The sequence below is a fragment of the Eptatretus burgeri genome, chromosome 15 (assembly GCF_056783735.1).
Source record: "Eptatretus burgeri isolate ZD-2024b chromosome 15, Ebu_testis_v1, whole genome shotgun sequence".
NCBI lineage: Eukaryota > Metazoa > Chordata > Myxini > Myxiniformes > Myxinidae > Eptatretus > Eptatretus burgeri.
Window position 1 is genome coordinate 22,633,897 of NC_140975.1, and position 23,317 is coordinate 22,657,213.

The 23,317-nt window shown below is 37.7% G+C and overlaps 1 protein-coding gene and 1 long non-coding RNA gene across 3 annotated transcripts in view; one reads left to right on the forward strand and one right to left on the reverse strand.

Annotated features, from left to right (window-relative positions):
• The window catches only part of LOC147011728 (uncharacterized), a 24,073-nt gene extending 17,032 nt beyond the window's left edge, over positions 1 to 7,041 (reverse strand). Inside the window, exon 1 of the long non-coding RNA XR_015051770.1 lies at positions 6,897 to 7,041. This is a non-coding gene — a long non-coding RNA (uncharacterized LOC147011728). The remainder of the gene's footprint in view (positions 1 to 6,896) is intronic.
• The window catches only part of LOC147011729 (calpain-1 catalytic subunit-like), an 84,973-nt gene continuing 62,375 nt past the window's right edge, over positions 720 to 23,317 (forward strand). The window contains exons 1-2 of one of the 2 annotated variants that reach the window (XM_085857447.1): positions 720 to 1,103; positions 4,563 to 4,632. In XM_085857447.1, the coding sequence (XP_085713573.1) occupies positions 858 to 1,103; positions 4,563 to 4,632 (316 nt within the window). In that variant the 5' untranslated portion in view covers positions 720 to 857. The remainder of the gene's footprint in view (positions 1,104 to 4,562; positions 4,633 to 23,317) is intronic. The other variant, XM_085857446.1, reaches the window with a different exon arrangement.

Here is a 23,317-nt window from a genome sequence, read left to right on the forward strand (position 1 = left end):
AATAAATTTTTTATGATTTTTCAAAAATTTCAAAGTCCCGTTGCTAGGCAACGGTGGTGTCCATAGCAACGGTTCTCATTTGCACATAACTCGGTCACGGTATGAACCTACCCACCAAGTTTCATCGAAATCGCCATTGTATTAATGGAGCACTGGACCGAACAGACACAGACAGACAGACAAACATATCGACGGAAAAACTGATAATAAAGGTAGAACAAATTTCAGAATTAAAAAAAAAATACATTTTCGACTGGATCGACTTCCCAATAGTAGTCACTTAATTTATTCGTGAAAGTATTTTTTCGTGAACCAAAAAGTGTCGCAGCATGTTAGGGTGGAGCTTAAGTTCGTATGGGCGGGGCGTCGTTCCTGCACAAGAGACTCTGCATGGGAGGAGCGTAGATCTGCATGGGAGGAGCGTAGATCTGCATGGGAGGATCGTAGATCTGCATGGGAGGAGCGTAGATCTGCATGGGAGGAGCGTAGACCTGCATGGGAGGAGCGTAGATCTGCATGGGAGGAGCGTAGATCTGCATGGGAGGAGCGTAGACCTGTATGGGAGGAGCGTTGACCTGCATGGGAGGAGCGTAGATCTGTATGGGAGGAGCGTAGATCTGTATGGGAGGAGCGTAGATCTGTATGGGAGGAGCGTAGATCTGTATGGGAGGAGCGTAGATCTGTATGGGAGGAGCGTAGATCTGTATGGGAGGAGCGTAGATCTGTATGGGAGGAGCGTCACAACGTGCGGTTGCGGAATTACGATTGATCGTGTTCGTCCGGCACAGCTAATATTCTTGTCCCTTCTCCGGCGTTGTCCGTCTCTTTTCTCGAACTTTGTTTCAAGAGATCGCGCCATGAGTTCAGTCGGTGTAACAGCGAGGATCCAACGACAACAACAACGCAATGCGGGTGTGGGTCGTACCTGTGGCAATCCCATGAGTTATCGCGGCCAGGACTTCCAAAAACTCAGAGAAGAGTGTTTGAGGAACGGCTCGCTCTTCGAAGATGATCACTTTCCGGCCGTCCCCTCCTCGCTTGGCTTCAAGGAGTTAGGACCGAACTCCTCCAAAACGCGGGGTGTTCAGTGGGCGAGACCCAAGGTGCGCTCACCTCGATGTGTTATTACCTACCCTTGGAGTCTCCCCTCTCCTCTCCCATCGTGTGCACCGTCTTCACTTAACGTCCCTCTCCCTCTCCCCCTCCCCCTCTCCCTCTCCTTCCCCCCTCTCCTTCCCCTCTCTCCCTCTCCCTCCCCTCTCTCTCTCTCCCTCCCCCTCTCTCCCTCCCCCTCTCTCCCTCCCCCTCTCTCCCTCCCTCTCTCCCTCCCCTCTCTCCCTCCCCTCTCTCCCCTCCCCTCCCCTCTCTCCCCTCCCCTCCCCTCTCTCCCCTCCCCCTCCCCTCTCTCCCCTCCCCTCTCCCTCTCCCCTCCCCCTCTCCCTCCTTCCCTCCTCTCCCTCTCCTTCCCCTCTCTCCCTCTCCCTCCCTCTCTCCCTCCCCTCTCCCTCCCTCTCTCCCTCCCCTCTCTCCCTCCCTCTCTCCCTCCCCTCTCTCCCTCCCCTCTCTCCCTCCCCTCTCTCCCTCCCCCTCTCTCCCTCCCCTCTCTCCCTCCCCTCTCTCCCCCTCCTCTCTCCCCTCCCCCTCCCCTCTATCCCCTCCCCCTCCCCTCTATCCCCTCCCCTCCCCTCTCTCCCCTCCCCTCTATCCCCTCCTCCCCTCTCTCCCCTCCCCCTCCCCTCTCTCCCCTCCCCACTCCCCTCTCTCCCCTCCCCCTCCCCTCTCTCCCCTCCCCCTCCCCTTTCTCCCCTCCCCTCTCTCCCTCCCCTCTCCGTCTCCCTCCCCTCTCTCCCCTCCCCTCTCTCCCCTCCCCCTCCCCTCTCTCCCCTCCCCCCCTCCCCTCTCTCCCCTCCCCTCTCCGTCTCCCTCTCCCTCCACATTCTCGATTTGGTGGCGCTTGAAGTTTTGTTATTCTTGGCGATAGTTCGCGGTGACAATGTTTGGGGTCTCCTTCGTTGCTTTTGACGCTCATTATTTAAAAGGACGGAGCACGGACACAACCATCGGTCGGCAACTTGGGTGCAGCCTCTGATGAGTCCAATGACCTCCTCCTCCTGCTTTGAAGTTATTTTTCAGGAAACGTATGATTATTATGATTGTTATTGTTATTATCTATACTATAAGAGATGTTTGTATGTATGGGAGATTGCCGAAGATGTTCGATTTGCTCAGAGATGGCCGAAGAGATCGTCAACATTTCAGGAGGGTCATTCGTGAGTGCCGGGAAAAGTTTTTGAAAACTTATTAAAAAAGGTTAGAATGTTTTATTTTTATTGCACCGCAAGGCCGAAACTTTCTTTTAGCTTTGTGAAAGGTAATAAATGGTCCCCGACTCCATTCCTTCGTGGGTGGAGGGAAGTGTTTTATGTCGTTACCCCATCCCCCAAAATCCACGTTAGTGTCGTCCTTCCCCCAAAATCCACGTTGGTGTCGTCCGTCCCCCAAAATCCACGTTAGTGTCGTCCTTCCCCCAAAATCCACGTTAGTGTCGTCCTTCCCCCAAAATCCACGTTAGTGTCGTCCTTCCCCCAAAATCCACGTTGGTGTCCTTCCCCCAAAATCCACGTTGGTGTCCTTCCCCCAAAATCCACGTTAGTGTCGTCCTTCCCCCAAAATCCACGTTGGTGTCCTTCCCCCAAAATCCACGTTGGTGTCGTCCGTCCCCCAAAATCCACGTTGGTGTCGTCCTTCCCCCAAAATCCACGTTGGTGTCCTTCCCCCAAAATCCACGTTGGTGTCGTCCGTCCCCCAAAATCCACGTTAGTGTCGTCCTTCCCCCAAAATCCACGTTGGTGTCCTTCCCCCAAAATCCACGTTAGTGTCGTCCTTCCCCCAAAATCCACGTTGGTGTCCTTCCCCCAAAATCCACGTTGGTGTCGTCCGTCCCCCAAAATCCACGTTAGTGTCGTCCTTCCCCCAAAATCCACGTTAGTGTCGTCCTTCCCCCAAAATCCACGTTGGTGTCCTTCCCCCAAAATCCACGTTGGTGTCCTTCCCCCAAAATCCACGTTGGTGTCGTCCGTCCCCCAAAATCCACGTTGGTGTCGTCCTTCCCCCAAAATCCACGTTGGTGTCGTCCTTCCCCCAAAATCCACATTGGTGTCGTCCTTCCCCCAAAATCAACGTTGGTGTCGTCCTTCCCCCAAAATCAACGTTGGTGTCGTCCTTCCCCCAAAATCAACGTTGGTGTCGTCCTTCCCCCAAAATCCACGTTAGTGTCGTCCGTCCCCCAAAATCCACATTGGTGTCGTCCGTCCCCCAAAATACACGTTGTTGTCATCCGTCCCCCAAAATCTACGTTGGTTTCGTCCGTCCCCCAAAATCCACGTTGGTGTCGTCCGTCCCCCAAAATCCACGTTGGTGTCGTCCTCCCCTAAAATCCACGTTGGTGTCGTCCTCCCCCAAAATCCACGTTGGTGTCATCCGTCCCCCAAAATCCACGTTGGTGTCGTCCGTCCCCCAAAATCCACATTGGTGTCGTCCTCCCCCAAAATCCACGTTGGTGTCCTTCCCCCAAAATCCACGTTGGTGTCGTCCGTCCCCCAAAATCCACGTTGGTGTCGTCCATCCCCCAAAATCCACGTTGGTGTCGTCCATCCCCCAAAATCCACGTTGGTGTCGTCCATCCCCCAAAATCCACGTTGGTGTCGTCCGTCCCCCATAATCCACGTTGGTGTCGTCCGTCCCCCATAATCCACGTTGGTGTCGTCCGTCCCCCATAATCCACGTTGGTGTCGTCCATCCCCCAAAATCCACGTTGGTGTCGTCGTCCCCCAAAATCCACGTTGGTGTCATCCGTCCCCCAAAATCCACGTTGGTGTCGTCCGTCCCCCATAATCCACGTTGGTGTCGTCCGTCCCCCATAATCCACGTTGGTGTCGTCCGTCCCCCATAATCCACGTTGGTGTCGTCCGTCCCCCAAAATCCACGTTGGTGTCGTCCGTCCCCCATAATCCACGTTGGTGTCTTCCGTCCCCCATAATCCACGTTGGTGTCGTCCGTCCCCCATAATCCACGTTGGTGTCGTCCATCCCCCAAAATCCACGTTGGTGTCGTCGTCCCCCAAAATCCACGTTGGTGTCATCCGTCCCCCAAAATCCACGTTGGTGTCGTCCTCCCCCAAAATCCACGTTGGTGTCCATCCTGGTACCCTTACGAGAGGCAGCCAGGTCGGTTCAGAAGCTAGCCAAATATGCTGTAGCAGTTTCACAATCACAGGTGATAATTGGCAAGATCTCTTAACCTGTTTTCCCATGAATGATTTGTCTCTCTGCTCCCCCTTTTCCCTCTTCGTTTTAGTCTCCCTCCACCGGGCTGTCTTGGTCTTGCCATTTATCACCTGTGATTGTGAATCTGTCATGGCATATTTGGCTTCTGAACTGATCAGGCCAGTTGTAGCAGATGTGATTGATGGCTTGAAATCGAGGCCTCCTTGAGGGGTGTTGTTTCGGGCCACTATTGGCTCTTGTGTTTGAAGATCCTAATCCGCTGTTTCTTTCTCCCAGGATATCTTCCCACAGCCACAGTTCATTATTGGAGGAGCGACCAGGACGGACATTTGCCAGGGCAGCCTCGGTGGGTGTGTGCACAGCACGTGATTAAACTTTCAATGTTTGTGCACATTGTTCATATTCCCACTGAATTGTTCATGTTCATTTAGCTTTGAATGTGCGTGATGCTGATCTTTGGTTGTGCATTGTCGTCTCGTTTTGCCTTTCATTCCCATCAAAAAGTCGTTTTCCAGTAAAAAGTTCTGCTCCGGTGCAGTGCCAACTGAGCATAATGCACATGACATTGCAAGGCCAGAAAGCTGGGCGTCTCTCTATCTCTCTATCTCTCTATCTCTCTATCTCCTAAGACTGGTGTTAAAAGCGGAACTCGGCCCTCGAAAGGCACAAAGTGTCCACCAAGTTTTCTTTTTTTGGGTTTGCGTTTCGAGCACCAACTTGTGATGTTTTCTCATTCTACCTTCGGAACACTTCCAGGTACTCTACCACCTGGTGTCCAGTGTATACCGGTGCTTGCGAAGTCCTCCATGGTATAACTGTGTTTAAGAGTGTGCTTTTGGTTTGGTTCAAGGCCAAGCTAATCCTGCCTACAAATTAAATAAATGTGCGCGATACACAAGCCCTTGGGCCAAACGACCTTTTTTGTTGTCTGAATCCCTCCCCCCTCCCCCTTGTATTTAATAAATAATATATTCCCATTCATCAATGCCCATGTTTTTTTTTCCGGATACTCCAACATGAGGATCGTTGAGACGTGGTTTATGGAGCTATAAATACTCGATCGTGCTTGTGACTGGCATGTGGGCAATGCCCCAAGGGTGTGGGAGAGGGATAGGATAATGGGATGGTATAGTTGGGTGAAGGGCGGCTTTTAATCGTATTGATCGCTGGAAGAGACTGGCATTCTAATTCTTATTTAGATTCCAAGCTGTTTCATAAACTTGGACTTGTAAATTCTTATTTCCAGGATATTACCTTCTGGGGTTTTCATGCACTTTTGTTGTGAAGTTTTATTCCAAGTTTACAGTGGCACATCCATCACGATCCGAATGTTGTGGTTTCCTCTCTCCTACGCCATCGGCTTTGCCAAAGCGACGTGACCAGAATACGTGTTGTCGCAAAAACAACGATTTACTGTACGGTGAAGCTCAGTCCTGAAGCAATGTTTTGATCTTCGGTCGAATGAACCTGCCGCTGTAATGTACACACGGTTAGACTTTCATGAATCCTGCCATTTTGATCGGGCTTATTTGTTGGTTGGTCCATGCATTGGCACTTTGACATGGGTCCACACTGCCCGCCCACACAACAGGCAACTAATCATTGCATTATCTGCGATGTACAGTCCTGCACGTCTTGTTTTGGTCAGTTGCGTTGGATACAAACTCTGTGGTCGGATGTAGATAATGCTGTCTTTGCACTGACGGTTGCTTTGGTAACAAATCTGTCTTACCAGCCATCGATGAAGCACATTATATTCTATTACGCGATTTGATTAAAAACAAGAAAGTTTTCCCAAAAATACTCACAAAAGAAGAATATATAATTTCGGTGAACTTGATGCAAATCGAACTCGAGCGAAGTCGATCGTGCGCCGTCGCAAATCCCCACGCTTCCCATCTAAAGCAAAGTCGAAAGGTGGAAAAATGTTCCACCGGGAATAACCCAATCGCCGGTATGAAATTTTGCTTTTCTTTCCTTCTTTTGACCCATGTGACCCGAAGTCCCCATCCCTGGGGAATGAACCGGGGGGGTCAAATGCATGAAATCGTTACATATTTCATGTGTCTCCAAATGTTGAGTGCATATCCAAAGTTTCGTTGAAATATCTGCCGGCGATTGTATTTTTCGGTTTTTGACCTTTTGACGCTGCCCTGGGGGGTGGGGACAAAAATGACACTGCTCTTGTACCTTGTTTCTATGTGGTGATCATAACTACCAAGTTTGAATTTTTGCCCAACTGTTTAGGAGGACATAGCATGACAGATGGACAGACGGACAGACATAGCCCATTACAATATCCCCCCCCCACATTTTTTTCAAAACATTTGTGGATAATGACTTCACCAACCAAGGTAGAGTAGGAGATACAGAAAACATGTTTAAAAAAGAGTGGGAGACAAAGCCTACTTGATCAACAAGCTTAAAAATGTGGGACATGTATGTACGTGCCTCACGTTTGAGTTATTGTCACAAGCGCAGGTACACACTGGGAGATGCAGAGCACCTGGAAGTGTGAGTGCATATGTACATGTGCTACACAGTACACATGTATGTGACGCTTGCATATATGTAAGGATGGGCAGAAATACAAAAATTCAAATACATTACATGCTCCACATTCTGATTCTGATGTACTGAACTCTGTTGCACAGTGTCTGTGCTGCTGAAGCAGTTTCTTCGCAAGGGTTAAACGGGGTGGTTTGCCGTCGCCTTCCCAGCAGTAGTTCGGGCAGGATTTTGCAATTTGTTCAGGGTGCCGGCAATAGCTCTCCGACTCTTCGCAAAGGGCACTGTGGGATCTTTAACGTCCACCAAGTAATTCTGGCAGACGGGACGCCCGTTTAACGTCATTCCTAGGGATGGCACACCCACTGATTACTCCCCCTGCCTGTGAAACACCTGGATGACAGTTCATAGCTGGGTCAGGATTCCAATCCAGGCTGGACGACTTGGAAGTGAGTGTCCGTACCTCGAGGTCATCCTGCCAGCCTACATTTACATATTGGTAACAACTTTGTTTGCTGCATGGTTTTATTTTTATTTTTCCACAAAGCGCTTCCTTGCGATAAATCCCCCATCCAAATCCTCGATCTTTTCTACCCCCGATAATCCACCTTAGCCCACTTCCTTCAATTCCCCTGCTTTCCTTCCTGAAAGTCCCTGTAATGTCCATCTTCTCTTCGCCATGTTCCCCGTCCCATCCTCATCCCTCTCCCTTCCACAGTTCACCTAATGTGTCTGTTCCCCACTGTTTTGTCCCTTCCACTCCCGCCCCTCTTGTCTCGTGCCCCCTTGCTGTGAGTTGTGTGTTAGCTCTCATACGAGCCTCGACAAGGTATACAAAAAAAAAAAAATCGTGAAATGTAATCATGTCATTAATGATTCTCATGTTGGATCATCCATATGAGAGACAGAGATAAGGATGAGAAAAGGTGGGTAGAAAGGGAAATGTGGGAGAGGAGTTAGCCTGGGGGTGGGGGGGGGGAAGAAGAAAATATGGACACAAAGGGAAGTGGGAATAATAATGAAGAAGCAGTCGTCTGCGGAGGAAGGATGTGAGGGGAGAGGCAGGTATTCAAAACCTGTAACATCTTACAGAATGTATTTTACATTGACATTTCACTGAGTGGTGATGTTTCACGTGTTTCGTACAACCAGTAATGTTTCTGTAGAAGGTGGGATGGATTTTTAAAATTTATTATTATTATTTTTTTTAAATAACGAGGTTAAAGTGAATACAGCTGAAACTTTTCCCGCTACAACCGCCAACTTGGTGGCAAATTGTTTGCTCAACGGAAGACCATAAAAGTCAGGATTTGATGCTTTCACCAACCAGTATTGTAACACGATCGTTGGTACAGTGTGTTTCAAAATTTAACAGTGCACTGAAGGAAATGCTTGTGTTTCATGTGTTTGGTAATCTTAAAAATATAATGTGTGCTTCACTTGTGGGTGTCATTGACTTGCTCAAGTCAGATACCCACCATGTCTTTGTTGTATTTGACATTAACTACATTTCTCTAAAAGACTTATCTTTCTGCAAAAGAGGTGTTAAGTTTTTTTCTGGTGCACTGTCTTTATTGATTTTTTTTTTTCTTCTTTGCCTTCAACCAAAATATTCTCACCACCACCCACCCACCCTGCACCCTCTGCTTGTTCCTTTCTACATCTCTATGTCCTATCAGCAGATCCCCCTTCTCCCCATCTTTAACATTGTGGACCTCAAACATCCGGGACCTCCGTTCCAACCTGACAGATCTCTCAATCCAGGCCGCTGCCGATAAACCAGACATCATCTGCTTAACTAAATCCTTCCTCTGACTGTCACTGTCCTTCTGTCACTGACTAATTAGTGTCTCATGCTGGCTATTGTCTTCTTTGGTTTTATTGACCTGGACCCCATCGTGGCGACGGACTTGCACTGCATATCAAAAACTCCATTTCTCAATTCTGTGTTTGTTTCAAAATCTTCTGTCCCTAACCTCTGTCTCTGTATCCACCATTCCCAGTCATACCCAACTGATCCTGAATTCTGTCCTTTGCACCTGAGAAGGTGGAAAAGTTTCTGGCAACCCTCAACTCTGATTCTGCAACTGCACCGGACGGCATCAGCTCACATGTCCTAAAAACCTGCTCTGCTGCTCTTGCACATCCTCTCTCTGCCCTTTTCACCCTGACATTTACCATACATAATCTTCCATCTGCTTGGAAATCAGACAATATCACAGCATTACATAATAAAGGTACAAAAATGGATCCCCTTAACTACAGACCAATTAGCTTACTTCCAAGCATCAGCAAGGTCATTAGTAGGGTAAGAATACTGATTCTGGCTCACTTTTCCCCATGTAAATGAATGGGGGATTTTCAGCGATTTATATTTTTTTTCCCTAAAAATAAATCCCCTTTTTATCCCAAGGTATATTTATTTGTCCCCCCTTTTAACTTGGAGGTTGAACCTCATTGAATTGAACACCTGGGGGTTGAACAGCTCACTCATTGAACCTATAAAGATTTGTTCATTCTCAAATTCCTTCAATAGTTTAATTTTCTTTGCACAATAATCCCCATCTAAAATATTGACAAACAAAACATTTGAATCTTTATATTTTTTAAGATACCCCTTTTGTGCCATTACGAAATGATAAACTTCTCTTAATGCTCTTGTTTGACCACCTCCTGAGCCACATATCATTTTGAGATTATAGTAAATTGTTTTTCATTGTTCAATTGATAACCATCAAAGTTTTCAGTCCATTCAAGGATATTCATTTTTTTCTTTACATCCTCTAACTTACTAGTTTTTAAATTAATTCGCTTATTTGTTTTATTTACCTTTGTTTTAGTTATTTTTTCAATAAGACTTATTTGATATTTTTCACATTCATTATGTTTTCCATTTATATACCAAGACTGAGATTTTCTCCACTCTTTAGTTTGATTAATACTTGGTTTAACCATTTATATATTGTGAAAAAAGCAGCTTGGTAGCCCTTAAAAAACCCTAACCCATCTTCCCATCGTTAAAACATAATCTATTTTATACACTCTATCATACAATATCCATATGGAACACAATCTATTCCATTATCTAAAATAAATCTCTTATCATCAAAGGCTCCTAATGCCTTTTTATTTACTTCTTCACTATATATGTTATGTTTATAACTTCTTATTGTATTCATTTTCCTATATTCTTCTTTCTTATTCATCAAACAATTATAATAATTTCTAAAAGTTATTGATTTCTTTATTACATATTTCTTTATTCCCTTTAACCTCTTATCAATCTGTTCACCATACTTATAAGCATATGCCTTTGCTCTCAATCCAATAAACTCACTCATTACTTTTCCACCCAACTCATCCTTAAACTTACCAATAACCTTTTCATTCTTTTTGGAAAATAACTCACTCTTCTTGCTGAAATTACTTGTATCATATACTCCAATATTTTTTCTTCATATCTTCATAAACATCATCAGTTTTTATATCTAAGATAAAACTATCAGTATCCATATACAACAATGAAACATTTTCACCATACTCTTTCTTTAAGTCATTATACAAATAATCATACATCAATATCTTTGATAAATCAAGAACTGCTGTTCCAATATAAATTGGTTTATCCATTACAATACTTTCCTTTTTCATATGAATTGCAGAAAAGTTCTCTGAAAAAACCTCTTCTCTCTCAAAACTTGGTTTATTTATCAATCTCGAAGCTTCTTTCCAAGATGTTGCGAATCTAATGTTTTGTCTGTTTCTAACATTTTCCATAGTCTTTCCAAATACAGCATTATTCATTAATTTATAAAAGTCCCCTTCAAATTTTACTTTTGTATTTGCTCTCATATCTGTATTGAATTGAATATACTTTTTCACCCAAGGACTTTGTTTAAATTTTAAAACTCTATGAATTTTAGCTACTCTCAATCCTTCTCTCAAAAACTGTTTTAAGCTTCTCTGATGCAAAACATATCCCTCTTTATCATAGAATGTTGTTAATAACTTTTCTGTTGATTTACCTTTAATATTAAAACTTTTATGATAATCACTTAACCATTCTTTCTTTGGAGTTTCTTTCTCACATGCAAAAGGAAGATCTTTATGCTTATTATGAAGATCACTCGGGTACCTCAAATCAACTTCAAAATAATAACCTTCTTCTTCATCATTCAATTCCTCTTGAGAAGAAATAACAATATTCATCAAAGCCTTTTCATAATCCTTTTCTTCCACCCACTCTAATTTACCATAAGGCAGAATTGAGACATTGCCCATCCATACAAATTATTAGCATCAAAATACATCAAATAATTACTATCTTTTTCACTATTATAATTTGGAAGATATTTATTATTTGCTTTAGCATATCTTTTTGAACATACTTGTGATATTCCACCTCTCTTGGACTTCTCAATCATCAAAAGCATATCAACATCACTGATTAAATCTATATCTTGTTTTGTCATTTTCAACATTGCACTCCAAGCTAAACCAGGAGCTGTGAAATAGTGGGCAGGGTCTAATCCATAACAATTTTTATTATGACAGAGTGTTCTAAAAGCCTCAAACACATCAGCTAACAATAAAACATCTGTTTTTAGATATAAATCATGATATTCTCCAAGGTTCTTTATCTTAAATATTTTCCATATTTCTTGTGCGTGTTTATATTCCTTATCACTTATCTCTTCTTCATAAAGGTTATTATAGAAACTTTCTTTTGAAGGAAGTTGTGTTTCTTTAAATCTCATAAATGAATCCATATAATCATAAGGATAAATTCCCTTACTTGTAAGAATTTTCTCTTTACTTTGAATTTCATTCCTTGTTTGAATTTCCTCTCTCGTAAGAATTCCTTCTTTAATCAGAATTTCATCTTTAATCTGAATTTCCTCTTTAGTTCGAATTTTCTTTATAATTAGAATTTCATCTTCAGTTAGAATTTCCTCTTTACTTTGAATTCTCTCTTTAATCTGAATTTCCTCTTGAGTGAGAATTTCCTCTTTTGGAAAGAATGAATTAAGATTTGGAAAAGAGTCCGTGGAGCTTAGATTTGATGCGAGGTAGGCTAGTGGTGTTCCCATAAACTTGTAAGAATCTAAAAACCTAATACGAGTTATTGGTTTTGTGAATATCATTTTTGAAAATGAAATATACTTTTGACTTGTGTTTGTTATAGCAGAAATATTCCCTGGTGTTTTTGAAAGTTCATTTATAAATAGATGTGTATCATAGTTGGCGCTGTTGTGAAGAAAGACTGGAATAAAAGAAGGTAATTTATAATTAAGATTACAACAGGAATGAGCGGGACCTCTATATTTACCAGTAAGATGACAATGGTCTCTAACTTTAAACTCCTTAATTTCCCCCTCACAAATATGACAGATATTGTTCATTCTAAATTCTAATTTTTCTTCTTTGGTTAATTTCATCGGTTCATTTGTTTCTTTCATTAATTTAGTGAGTCTTATACAATCCTTTTCTAATCGTTTTACAAACTCTTGTGAAGCATTTTTTCCACGATAATGTTCAAGTTTGTTATACTTTTCTCCAACAGATGATTTGATATAATAACAAAAACCACAAGGAATATGTTTTTGATATTTATTTGTATATGGTTCTTTTGGATTAGGAGAAGCAGTATTTATCTTTTTAAGGATACATTCAAAATCAGCGTATATCACAAATGGGTGCATGATAGATTTATTATAATCTTCAAAATAAATCTTTTCACCAGGTTTAGGCATTGTAATTACAGCTGATTTATGATTACTACAATATTTTGAATGTTGTTCTAATCGTTCTTTTGTATGAAATGAATTAAGACATAAACGCTTACAAGGATATATTTTGTTTGCTGTTCTGAATACCTGAGAAGAGATTAATCTTGATAAATTATTGATGTATGTGTAATGTGAATTCTTTCCAACACTAAAATATAAAAGGTCAATGTGTGTTTCTTCATTTTTATAGTTGTTTGAAATTTTTAATATTTGAACTTTGTTTGTATCCGTTAATCCATATACATTAATAGAAAGATTATTCTTTTTCTCAAATTTAGGAATATCTGTTAATGGCATTGAGAATTTAAAATCTTTAATGTCCAAGGTATTCTCATATTTCATATATTGTTTTACTCTTTCTGAATTACATTTTGGTGGATGTAAGTGAGCAAGAACAGACCAGAGAAAACATTTATTATCATTGTTCTTAATATTAACAACTGCCTTCTTTAGTTTTATTTCTTTTGGTAATTCAATATAAGAAGAAGCTTTAAGAGGGTTTGATTTTAGAATGTGTATATCTAAGATGATTTTTTAATATTGAATCCACTTCCTACCACTGTATTATCAACATCCTCCTCTTGTCTTGATAGTTCTTCATAAACCCCACTATTCAAAAATCTTGAAATGATGTTATAAAATGAAGATCTGTTCTCATATAAGGAGTTTGTTCTTCATCTTGTCTTTTCATATTCATTTTCACTCCCATATAAAACTTTAAAGTTTTTATTTCTTTTAATGTCTTTTTAATAAATTTTTCAACATCGGGTTTCACTATTTCAATTGATTCAGCTATTGATGATGGACTGGGTTCTCCAAATTGAAAAATCCTTATTTTTATATGCCCTTTAAATGCCTCATCAGTGTTTTTAATATAATAGTCTCCCTTTACTTTAAACTCATTTTTCTTGTGTTTTTGTGATTGAAGATGTTGATTATAGCTACTCTTCAAAACATCCTTTGAACAGATATCACAATGTTTTCTTTCCAACTCAAGAGGAGATATTTGATGAAATAGATTAAATGTGTGTTTGTTGGTTCGGAGGTGTTTACTATAATGTTTATATTCGTGATTACAAACATCGCAGTACGTTGTATTCACCATATTTATAGAATAAAACTTTGCTTAAACTAAAATTTTCTTGATGAAAATTTCGTTTAATTTATAGGTGAATCTGTGCTTAAAAACATTTTATCCTCCAACTTTTTCACTTAATAAATACAATGTTTCAAGACACAAAAGACAAGTTTCAATCAATCTCTTCATCTGTTAAAGATACTGAGAAATATGTCAAGGATGTAAAATTGAACAAAGATAAATATAACAACTATTGGATAAAAACTATTATGGTAAATAATATGAGTTCTTCAATTTCCTTCAGTGGAAGGGCTTTTAGTATACCTGGTAGAACATCAATTAAAGTATCTCCAACAAAAGTTTCTCCTCTCCTTCTAGTAATATATTCAAAACTAGAAAAAGCAATGAAACAAGAAAAAGTATCAAAGAACAAAAACCTTATGGATGAAGCTTTAGAAAGAAAGATAAGACCATCTGTAATATGCAAGGAGAAATTTGTATTTTTTTCAACAACCCTAAAGATGTAAATCCTGATGAAATAAAGGATGTTAATATATCAGGTGAAATGACATTTCGGATTCAATAGTAGTTAACGATAATTTTAAAATTACCTTTAATATAAAAAATGTTGTCGTTGAATCTGATAATGAAAAAAAGTATATTGATATCGATGGTAATATACAACTGAAAGTATAGATGAATTTCAGTTTAAGTAAAGTTTTTACTTTATAAATATGCTAGACTTTCCTGATTCTCCATATGACAAATTTGAGAATTGTCCTGCGTGTGAAAGACAGGGATTAAACACAGAGTCAAAAGCCTATAAACAATGTATATTCTGTGATTATCTTCTAATTAATGATAATAAAAAAATATAAAAAGGAAAATAATTCTTTTAGATTTACACCAAAAATGAATTACTTTACAAGATTGATTAGAGAAATGAATGTAAAGTATGGGGATGATAACACACCTTTCCTTACAAGGGAAGAAACTGAGCATATAAGAGGAATGTTCAAAGGATTGTTGTTGTATATTATTCATGGATGTAATTTTCAGGGAAATATCAACACAAGATATTGTATAAATAAAATAATGGATTATCTTGAAATTAAACCTGAACTTAGGATAAAATATAGAGTTTCTAAAAAAGCCAATAATAAATTAAATAACCTGTTTTTCAAATATATAAATGAATGATTTTTACCTATTTGGGAAAATAAGATAAAATTTAACAACCATAAAAATCTCCCAAATTCATTAAGATGTCTCATAGTTGGTTCAAGTGGATGTGGAAAAACCTGCTTACTTTTAAAAATGCTCCTCACTCCCAACTTTTTAGATTATGATAATTTAATAATTTTCACAAAGTCGAGTTTTCAACCAGAGTATCAACTACTCTCACAAGGTTTTAATGCTGGTCTTCAAAAAGAAGATATAATAGGTTTATTTAAACGTCAAAAAAACCTAAATGATTATAACATTGAAGATATAATTCAACTATTTTGTGATACACAGAGATGTAAAAAAAAATCAAATCTTATAACTTGTATTCTTAGTGATAATACGGATGATATACCGTCTCCCCAAGATTTGGATAAATCCAGAAAGAACCTCGTTATCTTTGATGATTGTGTTAATGAGAGAAACCAAACGGTAATGGACAGCTACTACACAAGAGGGAGACATTCTTCTTGTAATTGTATTTATCTTAGTCAATCGTACTTTCAACTTCCTCGTCGTTCCATCAGAAACAATGCTAATACTTTTATTTTATTCAAGTTAAATTCAATAGATATCAATAATTTTTGGAGAGATAATTGTTCTACATTATGTAGTAAAAAGAAATTTGAGGATTATATGAAGCATACGACTGAAAAATATAAATATATTGTTGTGAAACAAGATGAGATATTAAGGGATATATTTTTTGTTTTATAAACAACTACATATATAAATGACAACTATTATTATAAATCTTGTGGGTAAATCTGCTTCTGGAAAAAACTTTCATAAATGAAGGTTCTTGTGTAGTACAAATGAGAATATTGTAAATTTACTTAAAAAACACCCCGTGATACGCATTGTATCAACAACAACTAGAGCAATAAGACCTGGAGAAGTAAAAGGTGAAGATTATCACTATATTTCAGTGGAGGAACATATGCGATTGAGGAATGAAGGACAAATATTTGAGGAGGTTTCTCTTGGTACAACAAAATATTCACATTGTAAGAGTGAGTTAAAGAAACTAAAATCTGGTGGTGTTGGGATATTAGAAACTAATCCAGAAGGAACGAGACAAATTATTAAATATCTGAAGCGAGTGAAAGATTTTATCATTCGGTTTTGATGTTGATGAAGAAACTCAACACAAACGTATGAAAAGCAGAGATGCAAGGATTAGTGAAGAAGAAATTACAACTTCGCATTAATGTTAATAAAGAATTTGATGAAATATTTAAAGAAAAGGATTTATTTGAACACATCTACTTGAATGATGAAGAAAGGAAAATTTCCCTGTTGATCTTTACAATTCATTAAATGATATTTTACAATAAATAAATGGATACAAAAGAAGAGCAAGAAGATTTAAGGAACATCAAGAGTTGGTTTCAAAAGTTGTAAAACAACAGGAAGACATAAAGAAGAAACGCAGACAGAAACTAACAGGGCGAAGAAGCATTTGAAAAAAACAAGAGAAATTTTTAAACCACTTTTAAAAAACTTCCCAAGAAAAAATGAAAGATGTTTCCACAGTTCCCACAGTAGAATATACTCCTAGAAAGCTTCAAATGTTAAAAGATTTCAGTCAAATGACGGAGGAAGAATTAGAGCATTTAGGAGAATTAGAATATGATGATGAAGGTTTATTTCAACAACTGGAAGAGATTAATCAACCCCTGATTATATTGTGAATGCTGTTCAAAACAATGAATATTCAGGATTCAAAAACCAAAGCAGGACTCATTCCAACAGAACAACCAGCAATATTGCTTCTTGTTCAAGAAAAGGTATTGATATTTAATGATGAATTAAGGTTCTTAAGTTCTGCTCAACCCCCTGTTAAACTAACTCGAGATTAATGTTTCTTCTCACAAAAGATGGAAGGCAAGGTTCAACTGTGAGGGATGAATCAAAGTATATTGATAAACCATTGGATATGGAAAATAATGATGATAGAGTATATATTGATTTGCTGAACACTCTAAATTATAAGGTTATTCTTTCTGGTAAAAGTAGGAAGAATGAGAAGGAGAAACACATTATTCAGGCTTTAAGTATCCTTGGTTCAGGTATTAGTTTTCTTCCAAATGACCCATCGCAATTAGTTAATAGACTGTTATTGTTGTTTGGCAGTAAGAAGGCTGGAAATAACAATTGTTTTAATGAAGCATCAGCCATTTTAGACCAGTTGATGAACATGAAAATAATTAAGAATATCAATATAAAGACATTTTATCTCATATTAAATAAGATGAGAAGCACAATCCTGAGTTTTAATTTCACAACAAGCGACCACACATCTTCATTCCCATACCCACTACAACTTGACACAACAAAAGAATATGAGGCATCTTTATTGTCCATGGAGACTTATAATACCTTATTTAATATAACCGAGAAAAATGACAAGTTTAGTTATAATCCGGGAAGTGGATACAAAGCGATAACAGTCTCACCCGGAGCATACGAGATTTCTCAAATATCTTCCGAAATTGCTCGTCTTATGAAAGAACAGGGTGATGAACCAAAAAATATTATTATAAACATTCAAAAACATACTTCAAAATCAACGATTAAAGTTAAAAATAACTACAAGGTTGATTTCACAATTGATAATTCATTTAGAGAGTTATTAGGTTTCTCCTCAAAAAGATTGAAACTAATGGGACGTTTTACAGTGATAATGTCATTCAAATATCCTCAGGAATAAATTCGGTGTTAATTCACTGTGATTTGATTGATGGTGCTTATAATGATGGATTAAAAACAAATACAATATTTTCATTCAGCGCATACTCAACCCCCAATTGGTTATAAATTCAATATGGAGCCTAAAAATTTGGTTTATCTACCTGTGTCAGGAAAAACCATACACAGAGTAAATTTTAGGATAAACGACCAAGATAATCGTGTGATCTCTTTTAATGGAGAAGTTATATCCATCAGAATTCACCTACATGAAAGTTTTCAATAAATAAATACGATGGTTATTGTGAGGAAGCACGAGTTGGGAAAATATAAAATAATTACAGGGGATGGGATGTTCCTTTCCCCATTACTACAAGGGTGAAGGTATGTATCTTGGTAGAGGATACTATAAACCTAAGAGACAAAGGGGTGTTGGACATCAATTTAGAGGAGATGGGATAATTGATACTCTCATGGGTATTGGTTCAACTATTCTTAAACATAAAGACCTAATTGGTTCAACTGCTTCTGCTGTGGGAAATGTAGCAGGTGCTGTAAAGAGTATAAAGATGCTCAGAAAGAATCTCATAAATTACAAGCAATAAAAAGAAATTAAGAAAGGTAAAACTCAGTTGTCCCCCAAAAACGACAGAAAATAATTCAAATACTTGGATCAGGGTTTCAAAAGTTTAACATCTTTTTCCTAAATAAATACAAGTATGGAAGCAATTGATAGTATCTATGATTTGGATGATACTATTATTATCTCAAACTCCACTAAAAAGAAGATTACTTCAAGGTAAATGCAATAACTGGAACAGACTGGAATACAAATGGTACAAAAAGTTTTGAAATAAATAATCAACAAACCTATTTGAATCTCTCAAAGTTTCTTGTTGTGTAAATTTAAATTCACTAAGGCTGGGGAATAACACAAACGCTACACTTGTAAATGATTTCTTCTGGAAAATGTTTGATAGTGTGCGATTGTATATTGGAACACAAGAAGTTGAAGCGGTTGATTATGTCTCTGCTGTATCTGAAATGATGAAATTTACACTCTATACATTCAGTGATAGAATGGGGAAAGGGTCTGTCGAAGGTTTTATTCCTGATATGTCAGGGAACAAACACAGACCCTGGATATATTCAAAGGAAAGGAATGTATAATGATGATACAAAAGCAGAAAATAGTTTTACTGTGGCAGTTCCTCTTAAAGGTATATTTGGATTTTGTGATTATGATAAAGTTCTGTATGGTCTTAAAATTAGATTTCAACTACAAAGGAATGATAATGAAAATAGATTGCTTTTTGGTGTTGGTAATGCTTTTGGTGATCAGAATAAATTTGTAATTGAGGAGATGAGTTGGTATATCAGTGAATATACTCCTAATCTTAAAACAGAAGAGATGTTGAATCGAAGACTTAACTCAAAGAGACCACTCAGTGTATCATACCTCAAAAGAAGATGTCAACACGTTAAACTCGATCAAACTACTTACACGTGGAATTTGGGTGTTCTGGAAGGAAAGCCACGATATCTGTGGATGATTTTTAAAAAGCCAGATGGTGATACTGCGACTGATAAGAATAATGCATTGAGTGATAATGCTAAGGTGAAACAACTTCGCGTTTCTCTAGATGGAACATTTTATCCACGAGATAGATTGGAAATTAATTGGGAAAAAAATGATTTTGCTGAAGCATACAAGTCTTACCAAAAGGTGTGTGAAAGTAATGGAAATAAAGAACCTATTTTGGATATGACAGCATTTAAAAGTTTGTATACAATCTATACGTTTGACCTGAGCGCTCAAAAAGAAACTATAAAGTCTAATCAGTGGATACTTCCCTATACATTGAAAGAGGAGAGAGTGAAGAAGTTGATACATATTGTTTGCTTTTGGAAGAAACAGAATTGCAGATTAATACAGATAATGGTGTGATGATTAGTCTCACATAATTTTTTTTGTTAAATAAATGAGTGGCAAAGTACCAACTGGGGTATATGTTAATCAAATCAATCTTCATAAACTATCATCTTGTGTTCAAAATCAAAAGCCTTGTACGATTAACGTTAATACAATTCAGAGAAAAGGAGCAGTAAGAATTGATGTTTTGCTCACAAGAGAACAGGTTAAAATCTTGAATGACACTGGCTCACTTAAAATTAAAATGACAAAACCAATGTTGAAAAAATATTCAATAAGAGACGAGTGGAGGATTTCTCCCATTTCTAATTCCTTTATTTGCTGGTTTAAGTGCGGTTGGAGCATTGACGGGTGGTATTTCAACAGCGGTCAAAACTGCCAACGAAAGGAAGGCTCAACTCCAGGCTCAAAAAGAATTGGAAAGACATAACAAAGAGTTGGAGAAACAAATTAGTGGAAGTGGTGTAATTGTAGATTTTGCTGAAAAACTTGAAGGTCTGCCTGATAAAGCGAGATTGTTAGTTGGAGATGTGCTTTCTTCTATAGCACAAGCAGGTGTAAAATTAACGAAAAGAGGTAATGGATTATATCTTTCTAATAAATAAATGAGCATTGATGAGTGGTTGAAAGAATTTGGAAAGAATACAACATCAAATTTACAACTTGCCAAATATTGTAAGAAATTAAAAATTCATAATGTGGTTATTTGTATGAGAGATGAATTAACAAATGTGTCGAAACATACAAAGAATATTATTATGAACTTAGAAGATAATGATGGGAACGGTTCTCATTGGGTTTGTATTTTTAATAGTCAAGACAAATATTATTTTGATAGTTTTGGTCTTCCACCACCTGTTGAAGTCATAAAATTCTTACAGAATGGTGTTTATCAAACATTTCAAGTCCAAGAATTAAATTCCAAGTGTTGTGGTCAATTATGTCTATATGTGTTATTTCAACTCAACAAAAATAAAAAATTTTATGATATTATTTTTTAATCTAATATAAATGACTTATGTTGGTAAAGATGGTTCTATCTTTGGTGTATCTCAAGAACTGGATATTGATTTATCAAATTATTACACAAAGGCACAGGCTGAAGCGACATAAATATAATATAAACAAAAATATTAACATGAAAAATGCTTATAAATTAAAAAATTATCCAAGCCGACCCGACTGACGAATGACTTGGTGAGATTAAGCGATTTATCACAATATATATACTTAAATAAAACGCAGCTGTGTATTCTAAAGATACAGAAGTGTTGATATTATCTCAGGTCATACAGAATTCACAGTTCGAATTAAAATAAATTTTTATAAAGAAGGCGTATCGTTTGTATGAGAATAGAACAATGGGGGTATGATATGAATGATTTAGGGTATAATTGGTCATTTAAAATTAACCTCGAAGACCTGGAACAATTAAATCAGTCTCGTGAAGGAAGAATATTATCCACTTGGTATCGAGAATGAGTTTTGTGGAGCCACGATTAGTAAACAACAAATAAAAGAATTTAATAAGGGTAAATATAATAATGGTTTTGCCCTTGTTTATCTCATGAAAACAGAAAAAACAGGATTATATATAATAAGTAAGGAAATACAAAATGATTTAACTATGGGAAGATGGGGAGGTGTTTCGTGCCATAATATTATTCTAACATATATTTCTAATACATAAATGACAGCAAGAAGGCTTCAAGAAAATTATCATTTCTGTGTTCAAGCATACCTTCAAGAAAAGGGTATTCGGTATTTTAATAAATATGTTCTACAACATAAGAATGAGGTATTTTCAATAAAAGATTGGCATTATGCTGATGTTGATAAACCAACAACTTTAGATTTAATTAGAATGTTAAATAATGAAAAAATTATAAGGTTAAGAAAAGGTAAGGCTCTTTTAGAAATTCAAAGAAATTTTATTGGTATCCTGTTGTAAAAAAATTATTTTGGATACAGGAATAACAAGAAATCCTGATGAATATATGTATAATATTCTATGGGGTGTAAACGATTCAAGTATAGTAAGGGATGAGGAAGGAGTTGAAGAAGAGAGGAAGAGGAGGAAAAGGAGAAGGAGGAGAGAGAGAGAAGGAGGAAGAGAGAGAATAGAGAGAGGGAGGAAAGAGAGAAGAGAGAGAGGGAGAAGAAAGAGAAGGAGGAAAAGGAGAAGAGAGAGAAGGAGAGAGAGAAGGAGAGAGAGAAGGAGGAAAAGGAGAAGAGAGAGAGGGAGGATAGAGAGAGAATGAATAAATATCAAAATATGGAAACCAGTGAGATTCAAAAAGAATAGAGGTATTACAGAAAATAACTCAACCCACCGAGGGAGGAAAACAAAGAATTGACAAGTCTATTTGCAATACTTTCGACAAGACTATTAGCATCGACAAGATATAGATTTTAATTCAAGTTTTTTCTTAAATAAATGGAGGAGAGAGTGAAGGCATTTCTAAGGATTCTTTATGTTTTAAAAATTAAGATTCAAATGTGCATGTTGGAAACTAAAAGGTTTTGCACTCTGCAGAAATTTTTCTCATAAATAAATGAGTTATTGTCTCAAATGTAAAAAAGAAAACTAATACTAAAAATATTTCATATATTAAAAGTAAAATTAACAGGGTTATACAAAAACGTATATGTTTTGTGTGTGGAACAAAAAAAAAATCAATTTATGACCAAACACAAACTCGGAGGAGATATACAAAAGTTTTTATCAGTAAGTAAATTTACGACTACGGGAATACCAGGGGAATTACATCTTCAGGTTATTCTTTCTGTGGTCCAGGCACAAACTTAGATAAAAGATTAGATGAGGCAGACAATCCTAAATCCTGGAGTAAACCAATCAATAGAGTTGATGAAGTGTGCATGAGACACGATATTGATTATGGGAATACCACAACGTTGGAAGAAAAGCATGAAGCCGATAGAGAAATGTTATATAATTTGTCTCTGATACAAAATCCAACCTTGAGAGAAAAAGTTGATAGGTTCATCGTGAAGAAGATGATTAGTGCTAAATTGAAACTTGGACTTGGAAATTCAAAAAACTTATAGGCTCTAATGATGCCATTAAGACTGAAGAGCAATTAGCTGATGAATTACATAAACCAATATTCACAAAGTTTCAGAAAAGGAAAGTTTATTCCAAGGAAGTTGATTATATCTGGTCTGCTGATTTGATTGAACTCAATAATGATAAGGGGTACAAGTATGCTTTAACCGTTATTGATTTGAGTAGATATGCGTGGGTTGTCCCTTTAAAAAACAAAACAGGTAATACTCTTATGTTAGCTTTTCAACAGATATTTAATAAAAGTAAGAGAAAACCTAAGAAATTGTGGACTGATGAGGGTAGAGAGTTTTATAACAAGACATTTATGAATTTTCTAAAAAATAACAGTATTACATTATACAGTACCTTTAATGAAGGGAAGGCAGTTGTTGTTGAACGTTTTAATCGTACCTTAAAAGAGAGACTATATAAAAAATTCACACAACTCGGTTCACAACAATGGTCATCTTTTATTCAGGATATTGTGGATAAGTATAATGACACGATTCACACATCAACGAATATGAAGCCATCAGAAACATTTACAAAATTAAAATATGAAAAAGAGATTAATGTCAGAAAACCTAAGTTCAAAGTTGGTGATATCGTAAGAATATATAGGTGGAAATCTCATTTTGAAAAGGTTTTACTGAACGATGGACGAAAGAACTTTTTAAAATTGTTGATGTAATAGATACAGTTCCTTGGACTTATAAAATATATGATTTGGAAGGGAAGAGA